Source organism: Bactrocera tryoni, chromosome 2 (genome assembly GCF_016617805.1).
Source record: "Bactrocera tryoni isolate S06 chromosome 2, CSIRO_BtryS06_freeze2, whole genome shotgun sequence".
Taxonomy (NCBI): Eukaryota; Metazoa; Arthropoda; class Insecta; order Diptera; family Tephritidae; genus Bactrocera; species Bactrocera tryoni.
Window position 1 is genome coordinate 60,521,840 of NC_052500.1, and position 25,320 is coordinate 60,547,159.

Sequence of the window (25,320 nt, forward strand, 5' to 3'; positions counted from 1 at the left end):
TTTTTTTCTTTCACTTTTGTATTGTTGTATTTTAATTTGTATTAAAATACTTTTTTCCAGTAATATAAAAACATTGGTGATAATATATGTATTTTATTTTACTTTACTTTTTACTAACTTGCAAATACCAAAATTAAAATCTCATTTTGCTTAATCCTCTCAATTTACATTAGCCCATAAAAAATTGAATTTTAATTGCTTTAGTCCCGCCAAAATTTCCCACAAACTAGTCTCTTCATTCAAAGAACATTTTTGCGCTATAAATTTCGAATTTCATTATAATAGCTGGAAAACCAGCAGCCTGTTTTTGTATTTGAAAAAACAACAATAATCAATTCGAGAATAACAAAAACGGCGCATTTAAATTTAATTGCCTTAACTGGCATAAAATCACATGCGCCAATAAACAAGCGCATATCGAGCTAAACAAGTTAATTTTTGTCAAAATGTATAATACAAAAAACTGGATTTGTTTAAAAAACGACAATTTGCTCATATACCACACACATACAAACTAAATTATTGAAACGAAATTTTGCGTTGTGAAAATTTTAATGAGCTCATGCGAATGCTATGCTTTATTCGCACTATTTGTGGTTAGACTAGTGCTAAGTGTGTGAAGGAAAAAAATTAGAAAAAGTTAAAACCAAAAAAAAAAAATAAAAAAAATATATTTTCATTAACAAAAGAGATAGCAACAAAAACAAAATATTAATATAAAACACTGCGCTAAAAATATAATATCAGAATACGACTATTTTACAATAATGCGCCATTTACTAATATACATATGTATATACATATACATATGTATGTTTTTTTATTTGCATGTCATTGACGCATAAAAATTTTTATGTTCGTTTTGTTATATTTTCAAATATTTTTTATGCCCATTTGTGCAATTAGCGTATTGTTAATGTGAATGCATCACATTTCAGCTCAACTGTAGCATTTGTGTGCGGGATGCCTGTTTGTTGGAGCAATAAGTTTGTGACATCTGTCATTCAGCTGGGCGCTAATTTCATTAGCGAAAACGTGATGATGAAAATTCAATTCTACTAATGGAAACGAAAAGCATTGCTCATATAAAAAATGTAATATTTTATTTATAAATACGCTTACACTGAAAGGTCAGTTGAGCACACCATGGAAACAAAACGGAAACACTTATGAAACATTATTTTAAAAAAGAAAAAAAATCCAAAAATAATTAAAAACTTAAGTTTAATTGAAATTTGCAGAAATTTAATAAAATTAAATTAAATAGCACCGAAACCTAAATCGTATAAAAAATTTTGCTTTTACTTTTTATAGCAAAAAAAAAAGAATCAAGTCTAATGCTTTTCATCAAATTCCATTATTAATATCGAGACATTTTCCGCTACTTTTTGATAGAAAAAATTTACAATTTATTAAAACACAAATAGAGTTTATACCAAAGTAATTGAAATTATAGCAAAGCATTATTTTTTATTAATACTAAGTTTTCTTTTTCAAAAACTAATTCAATTTTGATAAATTTTTAAATTTGAAATTATTTGAATAATTTGAACTACAAAACATACACAACAATTTTAATAAACAGATAATGAAATTATAATTTTTTGTTCCAAAATATTATATAAAAATTTATAGCAAAATAAAATTTTTTATTTATGCATAATTTTTTTTTTTCGAAAAAGGAACAATTGGAATGAAGGCTTAAGTAACCACTTTCCCTTAGTTTCCTAGTCTGACTGTAAAATTATTTACTGGTTATACTTAAATAAAAGAAAACAAAAATAGAAGATTTTTTCGAAAAAGTAAAAACAAAATTGAATTTTAAATTTGAAATCAATTTAATTGCATAGCAAACGAAACAGTTTTAAAAAACAAAAATTTAAGTGATAAATTTTTTGTTCAAAATATAAAATGTTATAGCAAAAATATATTTTTTTCTTTTTTTTTTCGTAGTAATAATTTTTGTTTTTGCAAGTCATTAAAAAAACCTATTGAAGCCGCTTAATTTTGAGTTAAAAAATTAAATTATTAAAGAAATTGGATGCCAAAGTTTTTGAAAATTTCAAAACTGAAAACAGTTATTGAAAGTCATTAAAAAACTTATTTATACCGTTCAATTTTAAATTAAATAATAAATTTATTAAAAAAATAGATTCTAAGAAAAATAATTAAATTAAAAAAATTATATTCTAAGACAAAATTTGAAAATTTCAAAACAAAAATTTAAAATTTTTATTTTTCAATTTAAAATTTTTAGTTTTCCAAACTAAAAAAAAAAGTAATTTTTAGTTTTCCAAACTAAGATAACCTATTTTTGAGACACAGTAATACGGCAAGTTTACGCCTAATTTCCTGAATGAATTTTTTTCTTCAATATAAAAACTAGTTTTTTTTTAACTTTTTGTGAAAAGCTGTTAATTAATATATTTTTTAATTACCTACAACTTTGATATATTGATAATTTCTATAAGACTTTTAGTTTTAACGGAAAGAAGATGAACCGGTTTTAGCCATTAAGCCATACTTACTGGCCTCATATCGCCTTTAAATTATTTTTCCTTTCATTTTTGTTATTTTATCCTTTGTTTCTAATGGATTTCAACCAACCAAATTTTTTTTTCCATTTTTACCATTTTGTAATCATTGGATTTAACATAATTTGTGGGGTTTTCGGTTATTACAAAGTAAAATTTCCGAAAATCATTTTAATTGTTCTCCAAAACATTTACTATTTTCGATCTTCTCAATACCCTCAGCACTCATTTAGAATAATTTTATGAGAGAACACTTTGGTGAGTAAATTATTTCACGTTTTGGCCCGGTCGATTGGCCATCAAGATCTTGTGATATCAAATCGTTAGACTTTTTTCTGTGGGGATGTGTAAAGTCTTAAATATATGCGAACAATTCCATTTCAATTCAGGCATTGGAGATAAACATCACCTGTGTCATTCGCCAGTTACCAGTCGAAATGCTCGAACGAGTCATCGAAAATCGGACTCAACGGATTGACCATCTGAGACGATCTGAGCGCAAGATTTGAAAGAGATAATTTAAAAAAAAGATATGCCGAAGAATGTTCTTTCGAATCATAATACACATTTCCCATTAAATTTGAAGTCTCTGTGGTGTTCTTTCTGTAAAAAAGTAGGGAACCTGGAATTGATCATCCTTTATATTACAAACACAAAATAATGTTATATGGAAAGGAGTTTCTTAATATTCAATTAAAAGCGACACCTACTTACTACTAAAATTCCTAATTAGATTTTTGATAGATTTGAAAAATAATTTTTAATTGTGGCTATACTTCGGAAGGCTAATCCAAATCTCGGATTATTTATATGCATGGAAAGATATCCACATAAACTTTTTAAACCATTCCAAGACGGTATTACATTACTTCACATCAAATCAAGTCTCTCACCATTCTCTACCTCATGTTTGTCTCTTTGCCTATACTTTATATTTATATATACATATATACATGGTAAATAGACCATAAAAAGTCATAAAACAAAGCGTTGACTGAAAACACTAAAGTAAACACTCGAGTGCAGCAGTAATATATGCTTGCGAGCTTAACTATAAGTCAAATATTTATGTTGCCACTGTAAGAGCTACAAAGTGAATGCTGAGTAGTATTCAATTACACTTGAAGTTAAAAATAAAGAAATGAGTAAATTTGCGCATTTCGAAGAAGAAGCTGTGTAGTCACCCACTTTCACCCATGCAGACAATGGATGAAAGAGCTTTCAGCAAAAAAAACACAAAATACAAAAGTAAGAAAAAAATACGAAAAAGTTAATTACTCATATTATAAAAATGTTGTAGACAAAAGTTGCGAAATTATACAATAACAAACAAGCATATATAGTACACAGAAAACTTTTGGAAAAATTATTTGTTGGAAAAATATTTTTCTTAGTATTTTTCACTCAAATAATTAGTAGATTTCATCATCAATTGCTAAACAGCAAATTTGCCGACATTTGTGACAGCTGAACTTGAATTAACCCGTCAAATATCTATGTACATATGTGTGTCATAAGTGATTTCTCAATGTCTCCGCTTTCAACAGCCTAAAAACTAACGTCCAACTGTCAACTTTACATTTTCGCTTATGGCTGGACTTAATTTTTGTTTTTTGGCGCTTCCACTTTACACACTCATTTAGTAAGTGTTTGAATAAATTTAGCAACTTGACACCAGAATAGACAAGAACAGCTGCTCGCTGTCAAATTGCTGCTAATTAACATTAGTGACGCTGTCAAAAGTTTGAAGTGCCTGTTTATGTCAGTGCTTACATGTGCTTGTAAATGGTATGCTTGCGTTAGAATTTCGTTTTTTTATTATTTAGGAATTCTTATTTAATACTTTTAGTGGAAGTTGAACAAAATTATGTAAGCATGTTATTAATTTAAATTTAAAAATTGTAAAAAATATTTTATTTCATTTTCGAAAAAGTTTTATGTTGCCTCTGAAACAGCTCCGATGGCAGTGTGTGTTGAATTTTAATAAAAAAAAATTTCTCCTAATATAAAAGATAATAATTTATATTATGTTTTCACTGCAAAATTAACTTTTTGTTTAAAAAATGTTCAAGGAAAACATGTAAAGTTTAAATAATTAAATGGTCATTGAAAAAACATCGAACATTCCTGCGTTAAAATAGTAATATAAAATTGGTCAATTAGCTTTAGAACCAGTAGAAAATGTGATTTTCAACAGAAAAACTTTAAAAGTAATAAATATTGCGCCACCTAGCGTAACTTTTAGACAAAAGTCGAAGTCAAAAGTCTAGTGGAAAAAAAATCTCGACTCAAAAATCCGCTCTAATTTTAGAGTATAATGATCACATTTCATAAAAGTTTTCCTGTAAATAGAGTTGTCCACTATAGGTAGATATGTAGAGCAGACGTCTGACGACCAAGACCTTTTGATGGCTCATTGTGAAATCACCGAGACTAAAATCGTATCAACCTATTATATCCTCTCTGAACCATTCAGTGCTCCTGATTGAATTTCATCAATACAAAAAGTTTAATTTGTATAACTTCCGAGACAGTGTGAAGAAACCTTGGAACGATAGTTGTTGTTTTCCTATAAAAAGCTTTGCATTCGCTCTTATTTTATAAGGTGTCCCCAGTCCGCTGTCATGTCTGCCAATTAGAAAGTGATCTGTTAACACTCCTACTAGAGTTATTATGTCATATCTTTTTAATTTTAACAGTTGGCATGTTCGGTCATTCATCCGATGTTTGCCTGTTTGTTGTTCAAATTAGGGATTGACTTCACCGATACTCAGATTAAATATTTACAAGCAGCCATAAAAATTCTTTCTATGTCGGAGTCTAATTGTAGGGTGATGCCTGTTGTGTCTAGTTGTTAAATTTGAAACTTACCAGCAATATCACTAAGTTCTGAAACCCATGCGTTAACTATATGTACGCATCAAAACTTATAGTCTATGGGAAGGCTAGTCTATAGATAGACTAGAAGTTCTTTTGCAGTTTGTTATGAGAGACGCCAGTTTTTAATTCCTTCCGGTTTTGTTTCAAAGAAAATTTTACATAAATTTTTCTTGTATGTTTTGAACTATTCCATGTCGGAAATCATTTTTAAGGGAAGCTAACTTCTGAAAATAAATCATGTTGTTACTAGAGTGACAGAAAAAATTAGCAAGATTAGAGATCAAGAAGTAATTTATGAGTTTTGTTTTCTGTTCTTTTAAAATACAACTTAGATGCTCAAAATACATAACTATCGGTAGGCAATTTAGATTTTTTTTTTTTCAAGTGTAATGGTAATGGACTTAGTTGTCTAAGGTTAGTAGAAGCGTGTTATTTTGCCTTCTTATTATATGCTTTACCGAGAAATGTTCCCATGTTATTCTGGCATTACAGACTTATCGAATGCTATAGACTAATATTGGTTGTCAAAAAAGTCTTGCGGTATTTTCGCTAGTTGACGCTGAAAGCACGTAGTTCTAGTTTTATTCGTCGCATCGGGTCATGCTATACCTTTTTGGAAAACTCATTTCACGCGCTAACACGTGTTTGATTGTCGTTTCTTTTAAGTCGTTCGTGAGTTAGAGCGTCGCAAACATTGAGCAAAATAAGGAGAAAATACGGCATATTTTACAGTACTACTACGATAAAGGCAAAAATGCAGCTCAAGCCGCCAATAAAATTTGTGCAGTTTATGGACCCGATACAATTTCCATTTCCATCGAACAACGATGGTTTCAACGTTTTCGTTCTGGTGTAGAGGTGGCCGAAGATGCGCCACGCTCCGGAAAGCCTGTCGTCGAAATTTGCAATAAAATGGCTCAACTGGTCGAAAGAGACCGGCATAGTAGCAGCCGTAGCATCGGTCAAGAGCTGGGCATGAGTCATCAAAAATTCATTTCAATTTCAATAAAAAAAAAATCAATAAAAATACCGCAAGACTTTTTTGACAACCCATTATGTACCGAACTAACTGGTATAAATGGAATAAACTGGTATAAAATAAATATATAAGAATAATACAGTATATGCTCTCTCTCACATTAAAATTTTTTCATAAGAGATGAGAAACTACGCATAGAAAGTAGAGAATTTGAGGCGAGTATTTTTATTAGCAACAAGAGTAAAAATAAATCATGTTGTAGGGGTAAAGACATACTTGTATGGTTCAAGAGCCAATTTTGAAGACTTTAATAAAGAGTTCTAATAAAATACGCGAAAATGTAGATTTTGTTGTCAGTCCGGGACAAATATGATCAGATGATATGTATATATAGCAAGCCTTGGAAAACATGTGCCTCATCACCGCAATGGGGTGAAAAAATTTAGTTTTCTGTTGTCAGTCCAGGTCAAATTTGAACCGAAGGTATGTACATATTATATAGTATATTGAAAACATATGCCCCATCATCGGTACGGGTCTTTAACCTAGTGTGACTTGAAAAGTTACGTAATTTCACAATTTCCTGACAATTAAAACTTTTCCAACACACAAATTAAATTTTACATAATTAAAATAAAACTTTAGACTCGAGATTAACGGCTACTTGGCTGCTTTTCCGCAGCTCGTAGAAATGACAAAAATGCTACAAAACCGCTTGGCAAGCGCTCGCTGCTAATTTAATGCCAAAAGTCGCATGTTCAGGCACATATTTGTTGTTGTAGTTCATTATTTTATTTAATTGTTATTTTGCATTTTTCCAACAACATTTCTTTTTTATTACAACAACATTTTTTTTACAACAATAGCTGTGCTGTGGATCAAGTGTGTGAATAATGCTGTTTAGCCACATTTTTATTACTCATTAGCTGAGCGCCACTTACGGCACTTTTAATTAAGCTCATTGCTTTCAATGCTTTTATTTTCGTAGACAACTGATCTACGCAAACACATACACATATACGTATCATACATATGTATGTATGTATAAATATTTGGAATATGTTGCAAGCACTGCATAAAATTAAGCAACATTGTAAAGAGTCGAGTGTTTGTATGTATGTTTGCAAGTGCGCGCGTCTACAATTGCAAAGTTGCAGTTATGCGCCGACAATCGGCATGCGATCTATTGCATAATTAGAAAGCTGTTAGCATTTCGAATGTTGAACTTGTATTACACCTAAAAAAATGTAATAATAGACTGACTATAGAAGTGCAAGCAAAAAATTTGATTTCAAACATTTTATGGAAATTAAGTTGCGTCACCTGACTGACGTCTGAGACGGTCAGTCAATAAAAAACAGTGCAATTGAATGAAGTGATTGTTGTTTTAACTCGCAAGAGGAACTTATAAATACTTGAAAGTGAAGTAAACTTTTTTACTTAAGCCTTGGAAGGGAAAGCTTTGTGAGCCTGTGAAAGCTCCGATGGCTGATCTCAGTTCAAAAATTTAAGAATTGCGCTTTCATGTAGCAATAAACACTTGAAAGCAAAGTAAACCTTCCTACTTTAGCTTTGGAAGGGAAAGCTTTGAGCACCTGTGAATGCTCAGATTGAAAATTTACAATAAAGCTTTCATATCGCAATGAAGCGCTAATGATTAATTAACTAATCATTACTTCTTCTTAATTGGCGTAGACACCGCTTACGCCATTATAGCCGAGTTAACAACAGCGCGCCAGTCGTTTCTTCTTTTGGCTACGTGGCGCCAATTGGATATTCCAAGCGAAGCCAGGTCCTTCTCCACCTGGTCCTTCCAACGGAGTGGAGGTCTTCCTCTTCCTCTGCTTCCCCCGGCGGGTACTGCGTCGAATAATTTCAGAGCTGGAGTGTTTCCGTCCATTCGGACAACATGACCTAGCCAGCGTAGCCGCTGTCTTTTAATTCGCTGAACTATGTCAATGTCGTCGTATATCTCGTACAGCTCATCGTTCCATCGAATGCGATATTCGCCGTGTCCAATGCACAAAGGACCATAAATCTTTCGCAGAACTTTTCTCTCAAAAACTCGTAACGTCGACTCATCGGTTGTTGACATCGTCCAAGACTCTGCACCATATAGCAGGACGGGAATTATGAGTGACTTATAGAGTTTGGTTTTTGTTTGTCGAGAGAGGACTTTGCTTCTCAATTGCCTACTCAGTCCGAAGTAGCACCTGTTGGCAAGATTTATCCTGCGTTGGATTTCTAGGCTGACATTGTTGGTGGTATTTACGCTGGTTCCAAGATAGTCGAAGTTATCTACAACTTCAAAGTTATGACTATCAACAGTGACGTGAGTGCCAAATCGCGAGCGCAACGACTGTTTGTTTGATGACAGGAGATATTTCGTCTTGCTCTCGTTCACTGCCAGACCCATTTGTTTTGCTTTCTTGTCCAGTCTGGAGAAAGCAGAACTAACGGCGCGGGTGTTAAGGCCGATGATATCAATATCATCGGCATTCGCCAGCAGCTGTACACTCTTATAGAAAATGGTACCTTTTCTATTTAGTTCTGCGGCTCGAACTATTTTCTCCAGAAGCAGGTTGAAAAAGTCGCACGATAGGGAATCGCCGTGTCTGAAACCTCGTTTGGTATCGAACGGCTCGGAGAGGTCCTTCCCGATCCTGACGGAGCTTTTCGTGTTGTTCAACGTCAGTTTACACAGCCGTATTAGTTTTGCGGGGATACCAAATTCAGACATCGCGGCATAAAGGCAGCTCCTTTTCGTGCTGTCGAAAGCAGCTTTGAAATCGACGAAGAGGTGGTGTGTGTCGATTCTCCTTTCACGGGTCTTTTCCAAGATTTGGCGCATGGTGAACTAATCATTACAATTCTTTAAAAACTTTCGAAACAGACTCCTTTTGCGTCAATGCAGGAAGGCATTCTCCGGAATAGCCTTCAGAGTCGAGGTGCATGCTGCTTGGATCTCCTTTAATTTTCAAGGAAACAAAAGAATGCGGAGGGGCCACATCTGGGCTGTAGGGCGGCTTTGGAAGCGGTCCAATCGGCTGCGATGTTTTGTCGGACCCGATTGACCCTTCGTTTGAGTCTCTTGAGGATTTCCACGTAAAACTTGGCTTTGAAGGTTTGTTCAGGAGGAACAAATTCATGGAGGACGATGCCGCTGATGTCAAAAAAGACAATGACCATCGTTTTCACTTTGGATTTGCTCATTCTTTCCTTTTGTGGGTGAGAAGACGCCGGCGTGTGCCACTCGAAAAATTACCATTCGTATAAAATTTTGTACATCGTTCATATAATGAATGCACAATTAAATAAAATTAACTTAACTAAAAAAATATTTTATAGTTTCATTTATTAACGGCCTGAACTTGTAACAGAACTTATGGCAAGACTAAGTATGTATGTACAAAGATATTTCAACTACGTTTAAAGTATTATCTTGAAGGGGTTGAACAATCATGCTAATGATTTAGTGTTGTTATAATAGCTCCAAAAATGTTTTGTTCAAAAGTTCAAAGTTCAAATTAACTCGGGGATTTATTGAAAGCTTGTTATTTCATTTCATCTAAAATAATATACTGATATCAATAATTCTGCAAACATACTTGAACTGTTGACTCACATAAAACCTTTTTGGGTGGTTTACGTTGAACTATTTTTTGTGGCACAATACTTGGGAGCTTTTGTATACTGTGTGGAAACTGAATGAGACCATACGAAAAATATTAGTATATAATCCGAAGAAGTTTGTCACAGAATAATAATTTAAATGATTCGAATTAAAAGAAGTTAGTTGAGTTAGCGACAGGTGAAAAAAAGAAGGATGGAAGTCAGGTGTTTCAAGTTATCGACAGTGAAAGAGAGAATGATAAACCATGTTACTTGAGTAATATGCTTTGGGAGCCTTTTATACTCGAACTCACCACCAACTGATCGCTAAAAAATTGAAACTTGTATTTTTCTCTCGAAAAGCTATGAGCAAGATAACTTTTATTAGTTATGGACAAGAAGTAAATATTTGTTCTTAAGGGGTGAATATGGATTAGGAGCCACAAGACAGATGTTTAAACAAAGATCCGACAGGTCGAGCAGAGTCTGCTAGTTAACACAGAACAAAGACCTATATTAAATGTCAAATAGATAAGCTAACCTATCGATAGTAGCATCTACCATATAATATCTCGCCTTTCACATCGCTAATGTTCATCAAAAATTTTATAAAACTTTCGCTGTTTGCCCCCTAGTGCCTATAAATAAAAGATTAGTATACGTAATCTTATCCACTGAACGGTGATAGGCCAACACACGCGATGAGCAATAAACGGTAGCCAATCTAATCTAGTAGGCAATATAAATGATATAAACGATAAACTAGGTATTAGACCACGGTATAAAAAGTTCACATCTTACAGTCGACGTAAAACCTTTGAAATGTTGAGGTTTTCGGATATTATTGTCCCCACACTCCTATTATTGCTGTTTGTGGAGCCATCGTTTCAGCAGTCAACTAGACGGGAACCGCTTGTTGAAACCGATTTGGGTACCATACGAGGCACTGTCTTGAAAACTGTAAATGATCGTGATATATTCGCCTATCGTGGCATACCTTACGCACAGGAACCGACTGGTGAACGTCGTTTTGCGGCGCCAATACCTGTGGAGGCATGGAACTATACACTGGATGCCATCGAGGATAGCCCCATCTGCCCACAACCCGGTGGATCGGTACCTATGAGTGAAGACTGTCTGAAGCTCAACGTTTATACGACTAGCGAAATTGTGCAGGGCTGGTCGGTACTGGTGTATATACACGGAGGTTCGAATAAGATTGGTAGCGGACATAGTGTATATGAAGCGGGACCGCAATACTTACTCGATGCCCAAGTGATTTTGGTTACTTTCAACTATCGTTTGGGTGCTCTGGGTTTCTTAAGCACAAGAACTACAGAAGCGCCCGGTAATTTTGGCTATCTGGATCAAGTGTTGGCTTTAAAATGGGTGCAGTCGCACATACGTAACTTTGGTGGTGACGCCAATAGAGTGACGATATTTGGTATGAGCGCTGGCGCAATGGCTGTGACATTACATATGGCTTCACCACTATCAGCGAATCTCTTTCATCGTGCCATCGCCATGAGCGGCAGTGCTACCAGTGAATTCGTAATCGACAACCTACATTGGACACGGAAATTGGCCGAGGAACTCAGTTGTCCCAAATACGGTCCACAAGAACTATTGGATTGCCTACGCGCTGCGCCCTGGCAAAAGATTATTGAAATATGTGCTACATGGGAATATTATGGTTTCATCAATATGAAGTGGAATTATGAGATCGATGGCATATTCTTGCTGGAACATCCAACGTACGCCTTTCGTCATAATAGAACGAATAATGTGCCACTTATGGCAGGCATCACCAAAAACGAGTTAGACTTCCATGTTAATCGTAAGTTGGTCGTAGAAAGTGCGGCCCGTAAATAAGTCAAACTCAATATTTTTTCTTGCAGATCAAGAAAACAACACCGGTTTACTAAGCGATATCAGTCAAAACTTTGCAAGCTATGCACCAGAGCTTTTCTTGTATAAAAATTGGTCTGCTGGAATGGAGAGTGAAGATAATGTTTGGCGTGGTGAAAAATTGCAGCTATTTTATTTCGGAAATCACACAAATATCACTGAGGAAAATTTATACACATTTGGACATGTGTTCTCGGATGGTCTTATTGGTCATGGTGTATATAATTTGGTACGGTTGGCTAGTAGATTCATGAATGTTTTCTATTACCGCTTCGATTATGAAAGCAACCCCAGCTTGAAGCCTGATCACAATGGTAATTTCCGAGGTAATTGAAGAAATGTATTCTTATACTTATTAAGATCTTTATGAAATATCATAAATAGTTTGAAATATTCGACCGATCTTTTCATACTTCCAAAGAGTAGAAAAGAAAAAACTGTGATAAGAGTAGATAGAGAGTGATGAATAGAAGAAGTTTTTAAAGTCGAATCATCAGTAATTTTAATGTAATATAACTTGAGACTAAAGAAGGAAAGGGCTTACAGATGATAGAAAATTTATCTCCATAATTTCCAAAAATTACTATACATTTTATTATTAAAATAATGAGTCATTAATAAAATGAATTTCTCTCCTACAGGCGTCGTTCATGCCGATGACTTGAAATACGTTATGCCGAGCACATGGTATGGTCCTCAGCTTCCAATAGACTCACCTAACATGTTTATGGTAAAGCGCATGGTACATATATTCGAAACTTTTGCCAATTGGGGGTGAGTATTAGATAAGCTTTCGGAAATACGCAATGACTCTAAACTTCAGGCTTTTGTTTAGATTTTTTGAAACGAGCATATATATTGATTGGCCCCCAGTGGACCCTGATGATGTTAAAGCACTCTACAATAACGACGTGATGCATGTGGGTCAGGCACCTCTCCTTGAACGATATACATTGTGGGATGAACTTTTTGCACAAAAAACTAGTGGCGCAAGGCCACTACGACTCTCCGCTTTAGTTGCGACCATAATTGCAGCGGTTGCAGCTTTATTTTTGTGAAATAAAGTAATTCAAGTATTGACGTTGTTGAATTATAGATTCGTGACAGCTATTTGAAATAGTTTAATCTTGGCATTTGCTTTTTATAATTGTCGACTCTAAAATATCTCTAATTTAAGACAAAAATATTATCAATGAAGATATTTTTCAACTATACAATTTGTATACTCCCCAACCTTAAGCATCATCTTCGTATCGTACTGTTGTTACATCTTTTGTATCATATGTATGTGTCTAAATCAGTCAAAATTTTGCCTGCAGAAACACTTGAAACCCAGTTTTCATAAACTTAAAGGTCACGTACTCTAAGCACAGAGGAATTATAGCCAAAGGCAGAACTTTTTTTTATAGATTGTCGAAAAATATGTTTTCTTAACACAAAAAAATTTCGGTTTCTTTAATTTTTTATTTTTTCATTATAAACTTTTATTTGCGTATATTTTTCCTAACAAATAATTAACGCGTCTTAAGCGCAACTCAAGCTCGCTCAAACCCGGTTATATGCTAGTACAATTTTATCTATAGCAGTAGTTGTTATTGTAATTGTAATATGGTTACAGCAAAATGTGCCAAAGAAAATGTGAACTAGATGAAAAGTGGAGACATGGCAATGGCAATAAAGCACATCTAGGCAAACGGCTATTTGATCAGTGAAGCGGATGGCGATCAGATGTATGCCATTACTCAAGTAAACTTGTTTTCAAAAGCACATGACATAAATATATGTTGGTTAAGTGAAAAGAAAATCATGTGCCAGGACATTACCAGGGCGTAAAAATGCATATATATGCCATATACACATATCCACATTCATATATCCAATGCAAAAGAGTACAATAGGGTTCGCGAGGGAAAGTCCTGTTCTCTTCAAAGCTTTCACTTTTTTGTGTTTCCCAAAGCTGGAGTCGAATTCAGCAAATGAGAATATAAAGATATATTATTTAAGTGGCATAATGCACTTACTATTCTCTCTATATCCAGTTTATAGCAGTGTTTTGTTCGATTCGCTTATATCCGATTTTGGCCCATTATCTTTACTTATCATCATTCATATCCTATATGATACATTGTTTACGAAAAGAATTTCTTAGAAAAAATGCCTGTAGTGGCTTTCGAGAAGTTTGGACTTTTAGTACATGGTCGAAAAAGTATTTTCGTATTTTGTCAATAGATGTCGTTGCAGTCATATATCTCCAGTGCTAACAAACATATTGTGTCATACCATATGGTATTGAAAAGGTGAGATTTTAAGCTTCATTTAACCTAAAAAATTCGGAGAAGTTGGAAAAAAGTTACAGCTGTTCAAAAATGAGTGAAAATAATGAAGAAATTCGCTACATTTGGAAATTTTTGTATAAAAAAAGGAAGAATGCCACGCAAGCTACCAATGAAATTTGTAAAATGAATTTGTGACGATGCTGTATCAGTTCATGTAGCACAACAATGGTTCGCTCGCTTCCACATTTTTGGAAATTTCGATATGAAAGATGCACTTATTCATTAACATTCATCATCAAGCGGTTTTCAACTATTTAAAAAAGGCTGGCAACAAAATGAAGCTTGATGTTTGGTTACCACATAAATTGTCTGTGAAAAATTTAATGGACCGAATTAGCATCTGCGATTCTTTGCTGAAACGAAATGAAATCGAACCATTTCTGAAGCGAATGGTAACAGGAGGCGAAAAGTGGATCAAATTCGATTATAGTGTGCGAAAAAGATCATGGTCCAAGCGTGGTGAAGATCAACAAATGGTCGCAAAGCCAGGATTGAACACTTAAATGGTTATGCTGAATGTTTGATGGGATTGAAAAGAAATAATCCACTATGAGCTGATTCAGCCTGGTCGAACGATTGATTCTATATTTTACTGTCAACAACTGAAGAGATTGAAGCAAGCAATCGACAAAAACGGCCAGAACTCATCAACAGAAAGGGCTTCGTCTTCCATCAGGACAACGCTAGACCACACACATCTTTAATGTCTCGGCAAAAACTGGCTGGGAAGTTTTGATGCATACACCATATAGCCCTGACCTTGCACCATTGGACTACCATTGGATTTGGTCAATGCCGAACTCCCATAGTGGAGTTAAGTTGGCTTCAAGAGAAGCCTTGTTACTTGTCGCAGTTTTTTGCCGAGAAACCAGAAATTTTTTACACTGATGTCTCTAGCAGAAAAAAGGCAAAAAGTGGTCGTCCAAAATGGTACATATTTGGTTCATTATAGTTCATTATAAATATAAAAAAAAGTTGAGGTTTGATTAGAAATACGAAAAGATTTTTTTGACTACCCATCATTGATATATTTGATTCAACCGTGGTATGAAATAAGTCTAACACCCCTATTCTGTGCACTTGACAAATTAATAAAATACTGAAAATTAACTCAAATATTTATCAATCACGAAATATTTTGGTATTCTGTGACAATCTTGATAAAAGTAAAAGCTTCAATTCGCAAAGCTTTTCCCCACACGTGTGGTGAACCAAATAAAAACAAAAAAAACAGCTGATTTCTATTCAAATTATATTGATAGCAATTTGCGTGCAGTCAATGGTGCTTTTTATTTCAAATTTTCTAAAAAATTTGGAATATATTTTAAATAAATTACCTTAAATTATAGTAGTATATCATTAATTGTATTACAAAAATACTTGCCCCGTTTTTATAAAAGTTTCTTCCTCTTTTGAACTGTGAAACTTTACTTCTCCTCCCTTCACCTTCACAATAAGGTTTGCTACAGCCCGCACACTTCTCGAAAGGGACGACTGGCTAATGGGCAAGTTGACGTTGTTACCTACACATTTCCTGATATGAGCCGTGTCCAAAGAGTTCAAAGCTGCTAGAACCCTTACAGTTAAAGGTAGTAACGTTTTCTGATTATCGTGTGGGGCTAGTTCATCAATTAGGCGACGGCAAATTTCACGAGTTAATCGAAAATTTGACTCAAAAGTATTCTAGCTCAAAGAAAATGGATTGCTTTCGTCGCGTAAGGATTTTATTCTCAAAACTTTCATCTTCGTTTAACAATAATAACAAAAGTAAAATATCTTCCATTTTCACAACAAGATGCACAATCAGATATTTAATTCATAACGAACACTGTCAAGAGCATTTGACATCTTAACAACTTATAAAGAAAAGAGCTTTTTGTTTCAGATACAGAATACTAAATGCTTGATAATTTCAAATTTTGACAAATTAGAAATATGTTGAATTTGTCAAGTGCTCAGAATAAGGGTGTGAGTAAATACATACGTATGGTAGATTGATCATTCACATATATGTATGTACATACATGTATGTACATATATATGTATATTCAATACTGCAACTACGCTAAGATGAACAGATGTTTAAATAATGTATTTCCTTGGTAATCTTAATATATCATTTCTATCTACTAGATAAGTAAGTATATTTACTAAAAATGATAAAGTGAGTTTAATTTATATGAAAATGTAAATATAAAAGCCTGGAATTGAAAGTAAGTGTAGACATATGTATGTTTATAACAGTGATAACTAGCAGTAATTAGCAATTAGCAGTGGACTCACATGTAATGAAAAGATAAAAAAGCAAATTTTAGTTCAACATTTTAACAATTTTTGCATTAATTTGATAAGAAAATGTGGTTATAAACTATAAGTTATAAGAAATATTTGTATAAATAAAACGATACTATCAGCGATTAGTAGCAAAATGTTTTCACATGATAAAATAAGTATGCGAATATGCTACTTTTAATTAAAATACAAGTAAAGAAGGGCTAAGTTCTGGTGCAACCGAACATTTTATACACTTGCAAGTTGCAAGAGTTAAAGCCAGGGAAATACCTTAAGATGTAAAAAGTCAACCAGAGGATCAGAATCAAAGAAATTGTATACTTGTATATACACATACGATATATAACTCATACACTGACCGATATATTCACCATGAGCTTTGTTAGAAAAGCGTAAATCATTTTACGTAATACATGGGAGTTGTGTTAGTATAGACTCGATATTATCCATTAACTATTATCATTAAGATACCTCACATACAATCACCAATGATATGGAACAAAGTCAGCCGAATGTTTGAAAATCCTGGTAATGGTTATAAGGGGGCTAGGTCAAGGTTTCGCTCAAGTTTATACATTTTAGGTACAAAAATACACTGTCATGATTAAAACACGCTCTCCCAATTCCATAGAGATAACTCAAATATTGGCTGACATATCCAGCATAAAGTCACCTGGTAGTTCGAAAATCTTCATACTGAGAACACAGAGAAGTATTAGCCCGATTCGACCAATTTTTGACATACACACAGACCTACCATTGTCAGAGAATGATTATCCCTGAGTTTCAATTCTATATCTCACACATTGACCGATATTTTTGGTCAAAAATCAACTATAGATACTAGGGTGCACATATTCGATACCTAGAGTCTCGAAAATTTTTGATTGGATTTGAACAATTTTTGATCAAAAGGTGTCATATATTAAGGGAATTATTGCTGAAATTTTTTATTCCGTTATATTAATTACTTCTTGATTTCTGTGCTGGAAAGTAAAATAATAAAATGGAATTTTAAATTTTGCTATATGGAAAGTAGATGTTGTCCGATTTTGCCTATTTTCACACTGTAACATAGGATATATTAGACTATTGGAAAAATGATACCTACTAAATTTAGTCGAAATCGGTTAGTCGGGTCCTGAGAAATGGGATGTCACCAAAGAGTGTGCGGTGCCACGCCCATTGCCCAATCTTAACACCGGCTCTCATAAAACCTACTCATACCATCTCGGTGGTCAAATTTAATGTTTCTGGCGTAATAAGTTATGGATTTATTGCGCTTTTAGTAGTTTTGAACAGTAGCGTTATATGGGGACTGAGCGGGGTTATCTTCCAATTTCAAACATTTTCACGCTATCGGTAGGAGCTCTTATAATATTCGAACTTAGCGAATTTGGATGTTGCAGCTTTGGTGGTTTAGGAGATTTGTACAAATATTAAACATATTAGAGGGCGAGGCTCACTTTTTCAAAAATGTTTAAGCACAGATGCTCAGTGCTTACAATTTTATATATTAATTTAGTGCTTAGCTTATTGTCACCCTGTTCATTTATATTTCTATAATCCTATATCTATCTCGATAAGTTTTGGGTGATGCGTACAACCGTTAGATGAACAAAAAACTATAAAAGTAGTGATTTAGTTGACGAAGGATGTCCGGGACACCAAAAAAGTAAAAAAAAAAATGTGGAATTAGAAGCATAATTCAATAAAGATTGTTAAAAAACAAAATAAGAGCTCGCTAAAGCTTTGAGAGTCACTCAAGCCGACACTTTAAAATGTTTAAAAACAGCCGAACTCATTCCAAAAGCAAGAAAAGTCGTTGAAAGACCATAACATATCAGAAAAACTGGAACGTTACAAAAGAAGTGACTGTGACTGGTGATGCAAAATGGATCCATGAAATTTGACTAATCAGCCAAATCCACGATAGAGGTGAATATTCACGAAGCTAGGGTGATCCTTTGAGTTTGGCAGCAGTAGAAGGGCTCTACTATGAACATCAAAAACAGAGTGAAATCATTACAGGAAACGCAAGCACTCAACAAGACACGAGGCAATAACTTTCCACTAAATAAAACCTCTAATAATATCAGAGAATAAAATGCTACACCCTTATACAATTTTTTATAAGAGCTCCAAATTTTATATTTTTTTATAAGGTCTCATAAATTATTGGCGGACCACCTGGCCGTGAAATGTGTTGCACTCGCCACAACGGCATCGCATGTTGTTTGTGATTCTGAATAATGATTCTTGAGTGTGGTTTGTACAACAACAATTAGAAAAGCAAGTGACCAACTAGTTATTGCAGCCGATAGACAGTTGATTGCTGACGCGAAAGACATGGACCCAATGTCCATGAAATTGCTTCTTCTTGCTTTCACATCAGCTAACTATACGATACACAACTGGCTTCACCAAAGCAAATTTTTTCCTGACAACTAAAGAGTAAGCAACTGTATACTTAAGTACTTATTTACAAAGTGGTTAATATACATACACTCTGATATTGGTGATAACGCTGACGCGCACTGTGCAATAAACGATAATCTCGTAAGCAATATGATTGTCGTAAATGATGCAAAATATTCTATTCAGGTGTTAGATTGTTGCACAAAAAGGTTACTTTCAGTCGACGTACAACCATTGAAATGTTGAGGTTTACGAAAGTTATTGGCGCCACATTGCTACTTTTGTTGTTGTGGTGCCGACACTACAGCAGTCATTTAAACGGGAACCGCTTGTTGAAACCGATTTGGGTACTATTCGAGGCAGTGTCTTGAAAACTGTAAATGGTCGAGATATATTCGCCTATCATGGCATACCTTATGCACAGGAACCGACTGGTGAACGTCGTTTTGCAGCGCCAATACCTGTGGAGGCATGGAACTATACACTGGATGCCATCGAGGATAGCCCCATCTGCCCACAACCCGGTGGATCGGTACCAATGAGTGAAGACTGTCTGAAGCTCAACGTTTATACGACTAGCGAAATTGTGCAGGGTTGGTCGGTACTGGTGTATATACACGGAGGTTCGAATAAGGTTGGGAGCGGACATAGTGTATATAAGGCCGGACCGCAATACTTACTCGATGCCCAAGTGATTTTGGTTACTTTCAACTATCGTTTGGGTGCGTTGGGTTTCTTAAGCACAAGAACTACAGAAGCGCCCGGTAATTTTGGCTATCTGGATCAAGTGTTGGCTTTGAAATGGGTGCAGTCGCACATACGTAACTTTGGTGGTGACCCAAATAAAGTGACGATATTTGGAATGAGCGCTGGCGCAATGGCTGTGACATTACATATGGCCTCACCACTATCAGCGAATCTTTGTCATCGTGCCATCGCCATAAGCGGCAGTGCTACCAGTGAATTCGTAATCGACAACCTACATTGGACACGGAAATTGGCCGAGGAACTCAGTTGTCCCAAATACGGTCCACAAGAACTATTGGATTGCCTACGCGCTGCGCCCTGGCAAAAGATTATTGAGATATGTGCTACATGGGAATATTATGGTTTCATCAATATGAAGTGGAATTATGAGATCGATGGCATATTCTTGCTGGAACATCCAACGGACGCCTTTCGTCATAATAGAACCAATAATGTGCCACTTATGGCAGGCATCACCAAAAACGAGTTAGACTTCCATGTTAATCGTAAGTTGGTCGTAGAAAGTGCGGCCCGTAAATAAGTCAAACTCAATATTTTTTCTTGCAGATCAAGAAAACAAAACCGGTTTACTAAGCGATATCAGTCAAAACTTTGCAAGCTATGCACCAGAGCTTTCCTTGTATAAAAATTGGTCTGCTGGAATGGAGAGTGAAGATAATGTTTGGCGTGGTGAAAAATTGCAGCTATTTTATTTCGGAAATCACACAAATATCACTGAGGAAAATTTATACACATTTGGACATGTGTTCTCGGATGGTCTTATTGGTCATGGTGTATATAATTTGGTACGGTTGGCTAGTAGATTCATGAATGTTTTCTATTACCGCTTCGATTATGAAAGCAACCCCAGCTTGAAGCCTGATCACAATGGTAATTTCCGAGGTAATTGAAGAAATGTATTCTTATAATTATTAAGATCTTTATGAAATATCATAAATAGTTTGAAATATTCGACCGATCTTTTCATACTTCCAAAGAGTAGAAAAGAAAAAACTGTGATAAGAGTAGATAGAGAGTGAGGAATAGAAGAAGTTTTTAAAGTCCAAATCATCAGTAATTTTAATGTAATATAACTTGAGACTAAAGAAGGAAAGGGCTTACAGATGATAGAAAATTTATCTCCATAATTTCCAAAAATTACGATACATTTTATTATTAAAATAATGAGTCATTAATAAAATGAATTTCTCTCCTACAGGCGTCGTTCATGCCGATGACTTGAAATACGTTATGCCGAGCACATGGTATGGTCCTCAGCTTCCAATAGACTCACCTAACATGTTTATGGTAAAGCGCATGGTACATATATTCGAAACTTTTGCCAATTGGGGGTGAGTATTAGATAAGCTTTCGGAAATACGCAATGACTCTAAACTTCAGGCTTTTGTTTAGATTTTTTGAAACGAGCACAACTATTGATTGGCCACCAGTGGACCCTGAGGGTGTTAAAGCACTCTACAATAACGACGTGATGCATGTGGGTCAGGCACCTTTCCTTGAACGATATGCATTGTGGGATGAACTTTTTGCACAAAAAAATAGTGGTGTAAGTCCGCTACGACTCTTTGCTTTAGTCGCGTTGATAATTATGGTGGTTGCAGTCTTAATTTTGTAAAAGTCTAATTAAAATTAAATTAGTTTAAAGCGCCATTTATTTAATGCCTTCGGGTTGGCATTTGTTAAAGGAAATTTACATTTTTATCTTTTTAGTAAGTTGGAATCTCTTCCACAAAATATTTGTAATCTAAATTGTGCAATGTTAAAAATATATTAAGTTGGTTGGTCTCCATAAGGATCTTCCTATGTTTTAACTTTTTTATTTCATTTTTAAAATTCAGATTCTAGAAAAATATGATATGATAGTACTATATGTATGTCCTAAGGGGCACACTTAATATGATAGACTAAAATCGACGATTTTTTAGAATTAAAAAAAATCGACTGTTTTGAAAATTTCAGAGAATATTTATGCATATTTTAAAAATACGCCGTGAGTTTTTGAAAACAAAATTACAAGATCTTCGACGGCTAACTGATTGAGCTGATTGAACTGAGCGTCTCCCATTTAAATGGCTGCAACTCTAAAACTATTTGTGATATCGATTTTAAATTTTAGTGTGTTATTTCAAATGCTACAAGCTATCGAAATGCGTAAAAATAGATTTTTCTAAAATCTATTCCCAGTGGTTAAAATTCAAAAGAAAAAAGTCACCATGTATAATCGCGACATCGGCTCTTCTTATGATCTATGTAATTGAACTTAGATTTTCGCGGCAGATATATATTTGTAATCTACATTTTGATTATAAAAATACATAAAAAATATTTTTGTTCACTTATTTTTTTTACATCTTACGTACCAATCAATCCTGCTCAAACCCGTTTATGTACAACCCGGTAGCTGGCTCGTACAGATAATTTTATAAATGGTAGCTTGGTAATATAGTTACAGCAAATAGTGCTAAAGAAAATGTGTACTAAATGAAATGTCAGACATGGTAATGGCAATTTAGCACACCTATCCACACAGCTATTTGATCAGTGGAGCAGATAAAGATCAGATGTATGCCACTCAAGAAAACTAGTATGCTCGCGTGTTTATTTACGAAGGTAACTTGTTTTTAAAAGCACATGTATGTATAAGGCATCTAACATACATTTATACAATGTTGATTTCATGAAAGGAAAAATATGTGCGAGGACATTGGTATGAAGCAAAAGCGCATATACATACACACATAGCCACATTTATAAATCCAATGCAGAAGAGCACAACAGTGTTGGCGAGAGAAAGTTCTGTTCTCCTTGGAACTTTCATTTTCTTGTGTCCCCAAAAGCTTATACAAAACTAGTTAACTTACTTCTGAGGCCGAAATGAATTTGTGAGGCAAGTAAATCATATCTTCTTAAGCATTTATACACATATAGATAACTACCGGTATACTCGGTGATATCGTTATGGACCAAAGGAGGGTACCGAGATAAAGGTATCTAATTGCGAATATCCCTAAAATACACTGCTGCCTCTTAACAGACATAATTATAATGTGCCATCTCTTAAAAGACATGAATACCAAAAGCTTACAACTTTTCGTTGTTTAGATAATATCTAATCCCATACTTGTGCTGCAGTCAGATGGAGCTTTAAATTTCTATGGATACTTGTAGTTTCTTAATCGAATAAGAAAATGCGTGTCTGACTAAATTATGATCGTATATTTCTATCTGATAAGTAGCTGATAAAACCCTCCATGTTTTTGAATGAAGCCGAGCTAATATATATAATACGCCATCATCAAGAGAATATCGTGGATAAATTCAGTTAAGATATCGAACAATTTGAGGAATAATGAAAGCTTTACTATTTAATATATAATGCGATATTTAGACACTAGACTCCAGTAGGACTAAAGTAGAAATCAAGAGCAACATTATTTGTTCACGAAACAAAAGTTAGTTACTGATGCCCATAGCATACTAAAATTATGGAGGAACACTTCTCCAGCCTGTTGAATGGCAGTGAAGACTCAGTACGCTGACGATGGAGCAGACGTTCTAGTGCCCGACCAAGAAGAATTTCGAATAGCAATTACAGAAAAGCAAAGAGGCGGAACCGATGAATTGCCGGCCGAGCTATTCAAATACGGAGACGAAGAACTGTAGAGGATGCATCCGCTTCTTTGGAAAATTTGGTCGGACGAAAGCATGCCCAAAGATTGGAATTAAAGTGTGCTCTGCCCAATTCACAAAAAAGGTGACCCCACAATCTGCGCCAACTAATGTGGAATAATCCTCCTCAACATCGCATATAAGGTTCGAACGAGCATATTGTGTGAAAGATTGTGAAAGATTAAAGCCCACCGTCAACAAACTGATTGGACCTTAACAGTGTGGCTTAAGGGAAAATCAACAACTGACCACATATTCACCATGCGTCAAATCTTTCAAAAGATCCTTGAAAGAGAATCGACGCGCACCGCCTCTTCGTCGATTTCAAAGCTGCCTTTGACAGCACGAAAAGGAGTTGCCTTTATGCCGCGATGTCTGAAATTGGTATCCCCGCAATACTAACACGGCTGTGTAAACTGACGTTGAGCTTCGTCAAGATCAGTAAAAACCTCTCCGAGCAGCTCGATACCAAACGCGGTTTCAGACACGGATAAGACTCACTATCCTCCGACTTCTTCAATCAACTCTTGGAGAAAATTATTCGAGCTGCAGAACTAAATAGATACCTTCATCTTTTATAAGAGTATGCGGATGATATTGATATCATTGGCCTAAACAACCGCGCCGTTAGTTCTGCTTTCTCCAGGCTGGACAAGGAAGCACAGAAAATGGGTCTGGAGTGAACGAGGGCAAAACGAAATATCTCCTGTCATCAAACAAACAGTCGTCGCACTCGCGACTTGGCTCTCACGTCACTGTTGACAGTCATAACTTTGAAGTTGTAGATAATTTCGTCTATCTTGGAACCAGCATTAACAGCAACAGCAATGTCAGCCTGGAAATCCAACGCAGAATGACTCTCGCCAACAGGTGCTACGTCGGACTGAGTAGGCAATTGAGAAGTAAAGTTCCCTCTCGACGAATAGAAACCAAACTCTAAAAGCACACATTGTTTCCGTCCTACTATATGGTGCAGAGGCATGGACTATGATAACATCTGATGGGTCGACGTTACGAGTTTTCGAGAGAATGGTTCTGAGGAAGATTTATTGCCCTTTGAGCATTGGCCACGGCGAATACCGCATTCGATGGAATGATGAGCTGTACGAGATATATGTACGACGATATTAACATAGTTCAGCGAATGTTGTCGGGATGGGATGGACGAAAACACTGCAGCTCTGAAAGTATTCGACGCATTACCCGCCGGGGGAAGCAGAGGAAGAGGAAGACCTCCACTCCGTTGGAAGGACCAAGTGGAGAAGGACCTGGCTTCGCTTGGAATATCCAATTGGCGCCACGTAGCGAAAAGAATGAACGACTGGCGCGCTGTTGTTAACTCGGCTATAAACGCGTAAGCGGTGTCTACGCCAATCAAGAAGAAGAAGAACAAAAGATAAGTGAAGATGTTTTAAAGCTGTAACAGAGACATTATAATAAAGAAGTCGAATCTTTGCAAATAAGCTCTTCAGTTATTTTTTTTTTATTATTTATAAAAAACTTTTGCTTTTATTAAAATTTTTTTAAAATATTTTTGCAGTTTCACACCCACTGTGCGCTGCGTTCAAAGTTGCTGCCCACTGAACAAATGCAACAATTATAATTTTCATGACTTCCAAAATGTCTTACTTACTAACAGCTAAAAATAATACGGGAATTTAATGAATAAACTTTCATTCATAGAAATGTGGTTATCATTTCAAAAAGAAAAGACACGACATTACTCATTAAGAAAACGATAAAAAATAACACAATTATTGTGCGCATAAAACCGGCATTTATGCGGTGGCATTCATGCATACAAACAGATACTTGCTATAAATGTTTGTATGTGCATATCTACTTTATCGCAATTGAAGAAGATAAAAATGTGCGGCAGTTGTCGCCGTTTAAATCTTATCTGCGCTTTATCTTTGATATATTT

At 35.0% G+C, this 25,320-nt stretch overlaps 2 protein-coding genes across 3 annotated transcripts in view; one reads left to right on the plus strand and one right to left on the minus strand.

Moving 5' to 3' along the window:
- The window catches only part of LOC120767673, a 160,190-nt gene that overhangs the window by 71,939 nt on the left and 62,931 nt on the right, over nucleotides 1-25,320 (minus strand). The gene's annotated exons all lie outside the window — the stretch shown is intronic.
- On the plus strand, nucleotides 10,828-13,038 carry LOC120767674 (venom carboxylesterase-6). The gene is made up of 4 exons (XM_040093848.1): nucleotides 10,828-11,842; nucleotides 11,904-12,239; nucleotides 12,555-12,687; nucleotides 12,749-13,038. The coding sequence occupies exons 1-4, from the start codon at nucleotides 10,828-10,830 to the stop codon at nucleotides 12,969-12,971; spliced, it is 1,707 nt and encodes a 568-aa protein (XP_039949782.1). The 3' UTR covers nucleotides 12,972-13,038.